General features: G+C 39.1%; 1 protein-coding gene across 21 annotated transcripts in view; it reads right to left on the minus strand.

Moving 5' to 3' along the window:
• The window catches only part of APC (APC regulator of WNT signaling pathway), a 134,449-nt gene that overhangs the window by 53,401 nt on the left and 67,286 nt on the right, over positions 1 to 13,762 (minus strand). For all 21 annotated transcript variants that reach the window (XM_060418711.1, XM_042251953.1, XM_060418710.1 and 18 more), the window contains 2 exons: positions 9,544 to 9,652; positions 6,931 to 7,044 (listed from right to left, as the gene is read on the minus strand). In XM_060418711.1, the coding sequence (XP_060274694.1) occupies positions 6,931 to 7,044; positions 9,544 to 9,652 (223 nt within the window). The remainder of the gene's footprint in view (positions 1 to 6,930; positions 7,045 to 9,543; positions 9,653 to 13,762) is intronic.

The raw sequence follows: 13,762 nt of genomic DNA on the forward strand, positions 1-13,762 counted from the left end.
GAGAAATCCCCTGGACAGAGAAGCCTGATGGCCTACAGTTCACGGGGGTCACAAAAGAGTCGGACATGACTTAGTGATTAAAAGACAACTACCACCAAAAAGGTTCCTAGTTATTATCCATGTGTTCACTGAGCTATTTACCACTCCCCACCCCGCCCCCGCCCCAAACCTGCAACTTTTATCATTAAAAGATTCCAGATTCCCTTCCTCTTTTTCTAGTCTCTATTCTATTTGCCTACGTCTATTCCTGTGCTATTAATATCATACTGTGATTACTGTAACACCTGTACAGTAAATTTTACCAAATGCTAAGGTAAATCCTCACTCATTATAATTTTCTTAAATACTTTTGGAAATTCTTACTTTAGAAACTTAAGAATAATTTTTCTGGGCTCTAAAAAAACTAAGATTATGACTGGAATCATATTATCTTTCTCTATCAACTTTTTAAAGAAGACATCATTAGGATATTAAAATCTTCTCACCTAGGAATCTTATTTATTTTTAGCAACAGAGACATCAATGGTTTAATGGAAGGGGGATCTTACACACCTGAAACAAGGTCCTGGAGTGATACCCTACCACGTGCGACGGACTGCAGGCAGGACATGCAGCAGGCTTCCCTCTCGGGTGGAAGGGGAGATTGCCAGTTATAGAGTGAGGTCGGGTTGGCTTATTAGTCACCAGGGAAACCAGCAGAGGGGGAAAGCCCTTCACGGCCCCAGTGATAAGCACAGTCAATAGCTGGGGCCAGGGGCAAGTGTGTGGGAAGGTCAGTCTCGTACGCAGGGTGCAGGGGAAGCAGGCACTCAGAGGAGGTACAGACAGCAAGAGAGCAGCCGGCTGGAGGGGTCTGACTACTCACTTCACTCCATACCCTGCAGGACCCTTACAATCTTAGCTGGCCTCGCTTTTGCCATATCCCTGGCATCGCTGCGACCAGGGAACACAAACACAACGCAGACAGCCACACGGGCTTCTCTACTTTCAAGGCTGCACAGTGTGTCCTTCAGCAATTTGATATTTCTCTTCATGTGGGTCTGTTCTCGGTATTTTAAAGTTTCCTGGCATTATGAAGAGATCCTTCTATCCAACTGCCATTTCCAAATGGTAGCCATTGCTAATAGAGAAACACTAATTCATCTTAACTCCAGCCACCTTACTGAGTTCTCTCATTAGCTAAAATACTTTCTGGCTCTTCGCCATGGCTTTTCTAGGTAGACAACTATATAATTCACAAACGACAATTATTTGGTCTCTTCTAGTTGGAAAGCAGTGCAGTAAACAACTTGTTTTCTTTCTACCTGAATTAGTGGAACCTCCAAACAAAGTAACAGTGATGACAGCAAGCAGCAACCCATGTTAATGACTGCAACGGTAATAATCTAATTACTTCTCTATTTTCTCAATCTAATGTAATGTTGGCTTCTGTTTCTGGTACATAATTATTGTTTTAAAAAACTTTCACTCTATTTTTATTTCACTTGGAATTTTTATCCATCTTTTTTGCTTGCAAAGGAGGTACCACATTTTATTCTCATGGCCTCAGGCCTTCTTGGAATTCACTTCCATGTTCATTAGCTGGCCATTCTAGTCTTACATGTTGAGTCACTCAAGCAGAGTTACAAGGGAAAGAATTACTATGGACAATTATTTTCATTATTCCCATTACCTAATTATTAATATTTGTAACAGCTGCATACTACTAATTTAATAACTACCCAAATGATGGACACTGAAATTGTCTCTCTCTGTAAGTGTCTTACAAATAGTGTTGCAATGACTATCATAAAATCTATACTTATATTCTTGCTGCTTTAAGCAGACATTCCTGGAGGACGTATTCTGAGAGTCTTACAGAATTACTAGGTCAGAGGGTACAAACATTTCAAGTTTGACAGGAAGTGCTACAGAGTCCTTCAGGATTGTACCAGTTTATTCTTACAACAGGCAGACAACGCTTCGCATTACAGTCTCTCACCGTCTCACCAGTATTACATGACACCAAAGTTTAAAGCCTTTGCCAGTCTGATAGGCAGAAAATTAACCAGCCAAACAATAAACCACCACCACTAACAAAAAACAACATTATTTTATGTTACTTTTCCCTACTGACTAGTGATGTTTAAGCGTCTTTTCACAGTTATTCATTAACCACTTGTACTTCTGAGATGGGACTACTCATACCTTGTGATTATTTTCCTCTTTGGTTCTCTTGTTTTCAACTGATTTGTAGGTGCTCCCTGTATATTAGGGATATTAACTCCTCCTCATGTGTACTACAAATACTTCCATTTTTGCTTTGTGTACAATATTTCTTTAACCCTAACCTTAATATATTTCCAGAATAAATGAATGTTTGTTGTATTTATAAAATATGGACTAAAAATTCCTGAAAATATTAACTAGCAAAAGAAGAACACTATATTCCAGAACAAAATTAAAATGAATACATCTGCACATATCTGGACAAAATGGCCAAGAAAGAACTCAAGTTAATCTGTTTACAGTAAGCTGTCTGGAATATACTTATTTATATTTATATATTAATACAGAAATTTTCATTTCTACATCTCATTTCTTAAGTACCTCTAAAACAAATCCCTGGTAGCTCAGAGGTTAAAGCATCTGCCTGCAATGCAGGAGACCCAGGTTCGATCTCTGGGTTGGGAAGATGCCCTGGAGAAGGAAATGGCAACCCACTCCAGTATTCTTTCCTTGAGAATCCTATGGACGGAGGAGACTGGTGGGCTACAGTCCACGGGGTCGCAAAGAGTTGGACACGACTGAGCGACTTCACTTCACTTTACTTCACTTCTAAAACAAACACATTAACAGATATAGAAAAACTTGCATACAGTATGCCATAAGTTCACATTCTAAAAACGTAAATTCCACTGGAGAAGGGAATGGCAAACCACTTCAGTATTCTTGCCTTGAGAACCCCATGAACAGTATGAAAAGGCAAAATGACAGGATACTGAAAGAGGAACTCCCCAGGTCAGTAGGTGCCCAATATGCTACTGGAGATCAGTGGAGAAATAACTCCAGAAAGAATGAAGGGATGGAGCCAAAGCAAAAACAATACCCAGCTGTGGATGTGACTGGTGATAGAAGCAAGATCCGATGCTGTAAAGAGCAATATTGCACAGGAACCTGGAATGTCAGGTCCGTGAATCAAGGCAAATTGGAAGTGGTCAAACAGGAGTTGGCAAGAGTGAACGTCAACATTCTAGGAATCAGCGAACTAAAATGGACTGGAATGGGTGAATTTAACTCAGATGACCAGTATATCTACTATTGCAGGAAGGAATCCCTCAGAAGAAATGGAGTAGCCATCACGGTCAACAAAAGAGCCCGAAATGCAGTACTTGGATGCAATCTCAAAAACGACAGAATGATCTCTGTTCGTCTCCAAGGCAAACCATTCAATATCACAGTAATCCAAGTCTATGCCCCAACCAGTAACGCTAAAGAAGCTGAAGTTGAACGGTTCTATGAAGACCTATAAGACCTTTAAGAACTAACACCCAAAAAGATGTCCTTTTCATTCTAGGGGACTGGAATGCAAAAGTAGGAAGTCAAGAAATACCTGGAGTAACAGGCAAACTTGGCCTTGGAATGTGGAATGAAGCAGGGCAAAGGCTAATAGAGTTTTGCCAAGAAAATGCACTGGTCATAGCAAACACCCTCTTCCAACAACACAAGAGAAGACTTTACACATGGACATCACCAGATGGTCAACACCGAAATCAGATTGATTATATTCTCTGCAGCAAAAGATGGAGAAGCTCTATACAGTCCACAAAAACAAGACCAGGAGCTGACTGTGGCTCAGATCATGAACTCCTTATTGCCAAATTCAGACTCAAATTGAAGAAAGTAGGGAAAACCGCTAGACCATTCACGTATGACCTAAATCAAATCCCTTATGATTATACAGTGGAAGTGAGAAATAGATTTAAGGGCCTAGATCTGATAGATAGAGTGCCTGGTGAACTATGGAATGAGGTTCGTGACATTGTACAGGAGACAGGAATCAAGACCATCCCCATGGAAAAGAAATGCAAAAAGCAAACTGGCTGTCTGGGGAGGCCTTACAAATAGCTGTGAAAAGAAGAGAAGCGAAAAGCCAAGGAGAAAAGGAAAGATATAAGCATATGAATGCAGAGTTCCAAAGAAGAGCAAGAAGAGATAAGAAAGCCTTCTTCAGCGACCAATGCAAAGAAATCGAGGAAAACAACAGAATGGGAAAGACTAGAGATCTCTTCAAGAAAATTAGAGATACCAAGGGAACATTTCATGCAAAGATGGGCTCAATAAAGGACAGAAATGGTCTGGACCTAACAGAAGCAGAAGATATTAAGAAGAGACGGCAAGAATACACAGAAGAACTGTACAAAAAAGATCTTTACGACCTGGATAATCACGATGGTGTGATCACTCATCTAGAGCCAGACATGCTGGAATGTGAAGTTAAGTGGGCCTTAGAAAGCATCACTACAAACAAAGCTAGTGGAGGTGATGGAATTCCAGTAGAGCTATTTCAATCCTAAAAGATGATGCTGTGAAAGTGCTGCACTCAATATGCCAGCATATTTGGAAAACTCAGCAGTGGCCACAGGACTGGAAAAGGTCCGTTTCATTCCAATCCCAAAGAAAGGCAATGCCAAAGAATGTTCAAACTACTGCACAATTGCACTCATCTCACACAGTAGTAAAGTAATGCTCAAAATTCTCCAAGCCAGGCTTCAGCAATATGCGAACCGTGAACTTCCTGATGTTCAAGCTGGTTTTAGAAAAGGCAGAGGAAACAGACATCAAATTGCCAACATCTGCTGGATCATGGAAAAAGCAAGAGAGTTCCAGAAAAACATCTATTTCTGCTTTATTGACTATGCCAAAGCCTTTGACTGTGTGGATCACAATAAACTGTGGAAAATTCTGAAAGAGGTGGGAATACAAGACCACCTCACCTGCCTCTTGAGAAATCTGTATGCAGGCCAGGAAGCAACAGTTAGAACAGGACATTGAACAACAGACTGGTTCCAAACAGGAAATGGAGTTCATCAGGGCTGTATATTGTCACCCTGCTTATTTAACTTACATGCAAAGTACATCATGAGAAATGCTGGGCTGGAAGAAGCACAAGCTAGAATCAAGATTGCTGGGAGAAATATCAATAACCTCAGATATGCAGATGACACCACCCTTATGGCAGAAAGTGAAGAGGAACTAAAAAACCTCTTGATGAAAGTAAAAGAAGAGAGTGAAAAAGTTGGCTTAAAGCTCAACATTCAGAAAACGAAGATCATGGCATCTGGTCCCATCTCTTCATGGGAAATAGATGGGGTAACAGTGGAAACAGTGTCAGACTTTATTTTTTTGGGTTCCAAAATCACTGCAGATGGTAACTGCAGCCATGAAATTAAAAGACGCTTGCTCCTTGGAAGAAAAGTTATGAGCAACGTAGATAGTATATTCAAAAGCGGAGACATTACTTTGCCGACTAAGGTCCGTCTAGTCAAGGCTATGGTTTTTCCTGTGGTCATGTATGGATGTTAGAGTTGGACTGTGAAGAAGGCTGAGCGCTGAAGAATTGATGCTTTTGAACTGTGGTGTTGGAGAAGACTCTTGAGAGCCCCTTGGACTGCAAGGAGATCCAACCAGTCCATTCTGAAGGAGATCAGCCCTGGGATTTCTTTGGAAGGAATGATGCTAAAGCTGGAACTCCAGTACTTTGGCCACCTCATGCGAAGAGTTGACTCATTGGAAAAGACTCTGATGCTGGGAGGGATTGGGGGCAGGAGGAGGAGGGGACAACAGAGGATGAGATGGCTGGATGGCATCACGGATTCGATGGCTGTGAGTCTGAGTGAACTCCGGGAGTTGGTGATGGACAGGGAGGCCTGGGGTGCTGCGATTCATGGGATCGCAAAGAGTCGGACACGACTAAGCAACTGAACTGAACTGAACTGAAATTCATATAAACCAGAGTAAAATTTCTCATAGTTTTTCTATCAACAAACAAACAAAATCTCCCTGGTAATTTAAAATAATTTCATGAAAACACCAAACTGTTATAAATACTAAATCTGTATTAATTGTATCATATAAAGTATTTTTGGAAATTCATTATATATTCTTGATTCCATGCCACTTATATGGTGATAAATACCTTCTCCCAACACGTAACTTATCTTTTCACCATTTTTTTTTCTTTTGGCTGTGCCACTTGGCTTGTGGGGTCTTAGTTCTCTGAACACAGCTGGAACTCAGGGACTGGCAGTACGAGCACTGAGTCCAGACCAATGGACAGACAGGAAATTCCCAAACGTGTTTTTTCCCCTTTTCATTTTCTTTAAGGTGCCTAATACAGATAAACTCTTAATTCTAAAGCAGTAAAATTTTACCAATCTTTACAATTAGTCTAATGTCTTAAGATATCCTTTCTTATCCCAATATTCTTTCTTCACGTAGTCGAGGGTAGAAACATGGGGATGTTCTCCATGCAATTCGTTTCTCTTTCCAATGTTCTCTTTATACCTTTCTCTCCTTGAATGAGACTTACCTTTTTTAATATTCTGGGTTTCATTATACAAACACAGAAGTAAAAATCTCAAAGGATAACTAAAGGTAGCTAGCAACTAATAAGATGACCAGAATCGAATTCTTTTTCCCTCTTATAATTCCAAGGCATAGTAGAACAGTACCAGAGAACTGAAATATGAGGGCAGAATTATGTGAATACTGGTCATGCTTCCCAGCAGCCATAGTAATTATTCTTATTTCGAGCTAGTGCCAAAGTAAAGACAGACTTTAAAATATCTTTAATAATCAAACTTAGCCAAAGTTAACAGAGCTGTAATTCATTAGATTCTTCATAGAAATCTAGCTGTTACTGTTTCGTAGTTTCATAATAAATGTTACCTGTGCTCGTTTTTCCATATCCTGGCAAGTACCTAGCTGTTCTTCCATTGCAACTCTGATTTGCCTTGCCTCATATTCCAACTGCCTTCTGGTCATATCTGTTTGTAAGGAAAACTAAAACCACAAATAAAATGGAAATGTTAATATCTTGTGTTTATCAGTAAAAATAAAAAAGCATATAAGTATCAATAAAGAAAATGAATAAACAGATACATGTTATTATATATGAGAAAATTATTTTTTACTCTAAGAAGTCCTAAAACTTGATCAGTGTGAGGCTCAGCCTGGGTTTCTGATCTGCAGAGTTGAAACACTTTCATTTCCCCACAGTCACAAATAGTTTTAATTAAATTGTACTAGCTCTTTAAAATATATATATATATATATTGGTCCAGTTAAGGTAAGCCTAATTTTAGTTACCTTACCATTCTTCTGCCCTGAAGAAGCACTACTTTGAATTATTAAAAACTGGAATATTAATGTGGACAAAATAGAAAAATCATGAATCAGGCCCATCATCCTTAAGTTGATACCTCACTTTAGGATTGTTATATACATATAGAATAAACTGAGAGAACTTTCCCACATGTAAAATGAAGACAGAATAAAGAAAAGCTTTTATATAATACAATCATAAATTGCGAGATAACACAAACTTTTTGGTAAAAATATAAATATGAACCAAAGTTGAAACAAACCAAAAACAGTACTTCTTCATGGAGTGGGTGTTAGTACATTCAAAACTTTATTAGCCCTCTAACTACAATTCCAGACGCTGTGGTAACTGCTAGGTATAAAAAATGATGAAAAGAAGAAGGCAAAGAAACTTACAAAGACATGCTCCAAGGCTGAAAAAACGAACAGGCAAAATGACAGGTGACAGTTATAATGGACCAGGAAGGGAATAATCAAGTGCTGTAGATTTTTCATGCTCTGTAAGTCCAATAAAAAGCTGCGTGCGGACAATTCCCTGCAAGTCCAGGGGTTAGGATTCCATGCGCTCACTGTCAAGGGCACAGGCCTGATCCCTGATCAAGAAGCGAAGACCTTACATACACACATACTCACACACACAAAAGCTGCATCTGTATGTGTCTGACTCAGAATAGCATTCTGCAGGCCTAAGAATCCCAAACTGTGCTGTCCGGCAAGTTAGAGGAGCTTCCACCCTTTTCCCTTGCAATATACAGACGACACACGCAGAATGTGTTCCTACAGGCATATCCACATCGTGTGTTGCAACACAGTTGAAACAGTCTGCATGCTGTGAGTCATGTTATAACTACACTTGTCTGTCCTCCACTTCTAAAAATCCCTTGCACAAAAGGTTGAAGATGACACATTATGCTACAATAATGTGGTTTAGATCTGATGTTTTAAGCAATGCCTAGTAACCTGGTAAGTATTTCCATATGAAAGCGTTCTTAACCTGGCTTCCCAATATAAAATAAATATTTTGTGAATTTAAAAATATTTATGAAATATAAGCAATTTACATTTGCTAATGGTCTATAATGTCTTACATATCCTCTTAAATAAATGTGACTGACTATATGGTAAATTAATATGGGAATGATTTGACAACTGATCTTTATTTCAGGTATTAACCAATTGCTCTTGAACTGTTTCATACACAACTGCGTGCAGACAGCTGGACTCTAAATACTGTACATTTTAATCACCAAAGTGAATGTTAAGCAAAACACCGCTTTAACATTAAAAGCAAAGATCCCTCCAAACCCTCCTGAGCTCCTAATCCTCACACGTCAACACTCTCTATGAACTGTTCTTTCATTTGTGGTGTCTCCTGAGCTCCCAAAAGGATGTTAAGGACATTGTCAGGAAGGGAGATTCCTTCCCTCTCACAAACCTGGATAAGTTTGTGCTCAGGAGGCTGGGCACCAGTTCTAGCTCCTGCCAGACAATGCCCATGCAGGAAACGGATTAACTGTGTGTTTTGGAAAAGGGTTTTCCTTTGCTGTACTTTTTCTTTTATTATGTCCTCTCAAAACTTTATTAGAAAATGAAAGATCTAAGCTAAGAGTGGAAGATTAATTTTAATTGGCCTATTAAATTGTTTTAAAATTTATGGGTGACAGTTAAAGTCTTATTTAAAATTATTAATGTATTTCAGAAATGTTCTTATATGTATCATCCCATGAATAAAACAGTTAACTTGGAGAGGTTGGGTAGGGAGGGAGAGGCTGACAGAATTAAGTTATTTTTTACATAGTTACATTAGCAAAACAAACAACTTTTAGTGCTTGCAAAAAGCCCTAACGTCTGTGCGAACAGCTACTGTCATTTACAGTAACTAGAACAGGACTCAAGTTATCTCAAAGATACTTTCATTGCAAAAACCATCTGCCTTGAGTCCTGTAATATAGTTCAAAAAACAGACAGATGGTGATAAACATTTCTACAGAGTATCTTTGGTAATTCAACACATCTAATAAAAAACCTAGCTGAATCCTGAATCTTTTAGTTGTATCATCTTTATATACAAAATTCAATGACTACGTATTTATGTTGAAGTTGGATAAAACATATTACAGTTATAAACTTAGATATACTTTCAGATATAAAAATAAGTTATTTTGTCAAGTTACTTACATTTTCAGTTAAAGGAAGGCTGTCTATTCTTTTAGTGAGATTCTGAAGTTGAGCATAATACCAGTCTTTTTCCTTTTCTTCTTTGTCAAGGTCAGCAAGAAGCAATGATCTGTTTTTCAAAAAAAGTTAAGTTTACACAATGCTAATACAGAGCACATAACAGCAACTCTTATAAGCTATAAATGTAATGTTTTCTATTTAAAGTAATATAATGAATAAGTAAGAATTTTACTAATTTGAGATTTCTGAAGGAGGGACTTACAGTCATTAAAATTTGAATATTAAAAGTTTTGAACTTTTTCAGCTACATAAGATGGCAACCATTCTTACTAGAATATTTACATTTCAACCAAATGCTTTCTTCACATTTATTTACAGCCTAAGAATTCGATGTTGGTATACAGTAAAAAGTACAGATTTAATAAAACTCAGATCTAAGAATAAAAAGTACAATAAAAGAGCAAAGAAAAGCAGGAATTATGCAAAAAATAAATCTGGAGTATAGGGAACTATTGCATGTAGCTTTCAGCTTCTTCTTGGTTAAAATAAGAAATATATTATCACTGTGTATAAGAGGAGGTTGTTCTGAGGGAGAGAAACATTTTCTTAGGCTTGGAATCTGAAGATGAACTTGTTACATAATTTCTGACAACCCAATCAATGATGTCCTCAATAACAACCTATATCAATACTCTATGTCTGATCAATATAAACATAATGCAAAATAAAGTGTTAAGAGGAAAAAATCAGTAGGTACAAGTAGTATTAAAGATCCTACATGGCTCAGATGGTAAAGCGTCTGCCTGCAATGTGGGAGACCTGGGTTCAATCCCTGTGTTGGGAAGATCCCCTGGAGAAGGAAATGGCAACCCACTCCAGTACTCTTGCCTGGAAAATCCCATGGACAGAGAAGCCTGGTAGACTCCAGTCCATGGGATCGCAAAGAGTCGGACACGACTGAGCGGCTTCACTTTCACAAGAAGTATATGATCTATGTCCTTTTGTGTGACTCTTTCCCTAAGCGACCACTATTACTCTTGTATTTATTTCCAGAGACATTCTATAAAAATGAAAGAATATATGTGTGTATATGTACATGTACATTTAAAAACATAAATAATAGCATATTATTATCTGTGTTGTCATAACTTTACCACTTAAAAGTCTATCTTGCAGATCATTCTTGTATCAGAATATAAAGAGGTCCTATGTGTTTTTCTGCTAGCTGCAAAGATATTTATGAATCCATACAAGAATAAATAATAACTGGTTCTATGTTAGAGGGCATTTAGGGTCTTTTTTTCCCCATTTAGGGTCTTTCTAATCTTTTGCTATTATACATATATCCTTATATGTAACTTTATTGTACAAATATGCAAGCATGTATAGATGACAAATTGCTAGGATATCTAAATTTTTAACTTACTGTCCTTACTAGATATTGTACCAATTTATGCTTCTGCCACCTTTGACAATCTAAATGCTTTATCAAACTTTTAAGATCCTTTTACATTTCTAGGGTTTAAAAAATGGTATATCATTATGGACTTCCCTGTTTCTGGCCACGCTATACAGCTTGTGGGATCTTAGTTTCCAGACCACAGATGGAACCCCAGCTCACGGCATTAGAAGTGCAGAGTCCTAACCACTGGACCAAAAGGGAATTCCCTATTCCTAAGGTTTTAATTTGATTTCTTTTAGTATGGGTAAGGGGAAACATTTTTCCAAGTTTAAAATCCATTTTTATTTCCTTTTCTGTGGCTTTTTCTTATTTACAGGACCTCTTCTGTGTTAAGAATGATAGTACTCTGTCAGTTATAAATGTATTTTCTGTTAATCACTTCAATATGAGGATATTTTTTTACTACAGCTTCTGGGCTTTGCTCTTACCAAGTCATTCCCCACTCTGACTCTGTTATTACTACTTTAAAATTCTGTTTGATTATATTTTCTTGATGAGTGTGTATGCATGTATGTGCAAAGTTTTACTGTTGCTAAACTTTCCTTTCTTTACTGAGAAGCAACTTGAAAAATAAGAAATAAGCCTTCACTTTTTGCTGTGTCAACCTCACGGGAAGGAATTCATGGGAAGAAGCCAGCTCCTGGTTACGATGTACCAACCTGAGGCAGAGGTGCTGAACAATGAGAAGCCTCCCTCTCCCTTCCATTTTTGACAACAGGAGCAGGAGAAAGCAGTGCAGAAATCCTGAAACCCTTTCACAGGCTGGGTACTACAACTAGCAAAAAAATGAGATCTGACCCTGTTTTTCAATGATCCCTGGTGAGCACCTGCAGGATCTACCAGGACTAAGGCAAGGAAACAAGGGATAGAGGGAGATGCTATTTCTTCTGACTCAGTCGTGTCTAACTCTTTGCGACCCCATGAATCGCAGCACGCCAGGCCTCCCTGTCTATCACCAACTCCCAGAGTTCACCCAAACTCATGTGCATCGAGCCAGTGAGGCCATTCAGCCATCTCATCCTCTGTCGTCCCCTTCTCCTCCTGCCCCCAATCCCTCCCAGCATGAGGGAGTCAGCTCTTTCCAATGAGTCAACTCTTCACGTGAGGTGGCCAAAGTACTGGAGTTTCAGCTTCAGCATCAGTTCTTCCAATGAACACCCAGGACTGATCCCCTTTAGGGTAGACTGGATGGATCTCCGTGCAGCCCAAGGGACTCTCAAGAGTCTTCTCCAACACCACAGTTCAAAAGCATCAATTCTTCGGTGCTCAGTTTTTTTTCACAGTCCAACTCTCACATCCATACATGACCACTGCAAAAACCATAGCTTTGACTAAACAGACCTTTGTTGGCAAAGTAATGTCTCTAGGTTGCTCATAACTTTCAAGGAGTAAGCGTCTTTTAATTTCATGGCTGCAGTCACCATCTGCAGTGATTTTGGAGCCCAAGAAAATAAAGTCTGACACTGTTTCCCCATCTATTTCCCATGAAGTGATGGGACCAGATGCCATGATCTTCGTTTTCTGAATGTTGAGCTTTAAGCCAACTTTTTTATTCTCCTCTTTCACTTTCATTAAGAGGCGTTTTAGTTCCTCTTCACTTTCTGCCATAAGGGTGGTGTCATCTGCATATCTGAGGTTATTGATATTTCTCCTGGCCATCTTGATTCCACCTTGTGCTTCTTTCAGCCCAACGTTTCTCATGATGTACTCTGCATATAAGTTAAAATAAGCAGGGTGACAATATACAGCCTTGATGTACTCCTTTTCCTGTTTGGAACCAGTCTGTTGTTCCATGTCCAGTTCTAACTGCTGCTTCCTGACCTGCATATAGGTTTCTCAAGAGGCAGGTCAGGTGGTCTATTCCCATCTCTTTCAGAATTTTCCACAGTTTATTGTGATCCACATAGTCAAAGGTTTTGGTATAGTCAATAAAGCAGAAAGAGATGTTTTTCTAGAACTCTCTTGCTTTTTCTGATTACTCTTCAATAAATTGGCTTATTTAATCAAGATCTGGGTGCTAAAAGTCCTCAAATGAATAAGCTAATTTTAGCGATGGTATTGGAATGAGAAAAATGTTAAGGAGAATAGGGCCAAGTTGTTGCTATCAAGCGTAAGACTGAACTCTGGCAAAATGCTCTTGCTTGGGAAGCCAAAGTCAAGAGCCAACATGATCACAAGCCGTTAATAGGAGTCATCTTATGACTCGCACCACAGTATTTAAGGCTCAAAACTGAAACAAGGCACTGGCTCGGAAGCTGGCGGGTCTTTATCGTCTAGCAGGTTGAAGGCTTGTTTAGTGACTGCCAACAGTCTTCTTTAAAATGTAAATGTTAGGTAGGAAGTTAGACAGGAACAAGGGGAAGCCTGGCTGAAAGGGATGCAAGCTGATCTCTGAACATCCCAGACACACCCATGAGAGCTCACAGACGTTACAAAATAACCAGAGACTTTTCAACTACTGCAGGCAGCCCCGGCACAGAGTGGATACAAAACCACCACAGGGGCTTCTCCAGGTAACCTTAGGCAGCCAGGAGACTATTAAGGGCTCATGAAATTCTCAGTTCAGTTCAGTCACTTAGTTGTGTCTGACTCTTTGCGACACCATGAATCGCAGCACCCCAGGCCTCCCTGTCCATCACCAACTCCCGGAGTTCACTCAGACTCATGTCCATTGAGTCCATCCAGCCATCCAGCCATCTCATCCTCTGTCGTCCCCTTTTCCTCCTGCCCCCAATCCCTCCCAGCATCACAGTCTTT

The sequence above is a fragment of the Ovis aries genome, chromosome 7, assembly GCF_016772045.2.
Source record: "Ovis aries strain OAR_USU_Benz2616 breed Rambouillet chromosome 7, ARS-UI_Ramb_v3.0, whole genome shotgun sequence".
Lineage (NCBI taxonomy): Eukaryota > Metazoa > Chordata > Mammalia > Artiodactyla > Bovidae > Ovis > Ovis aries.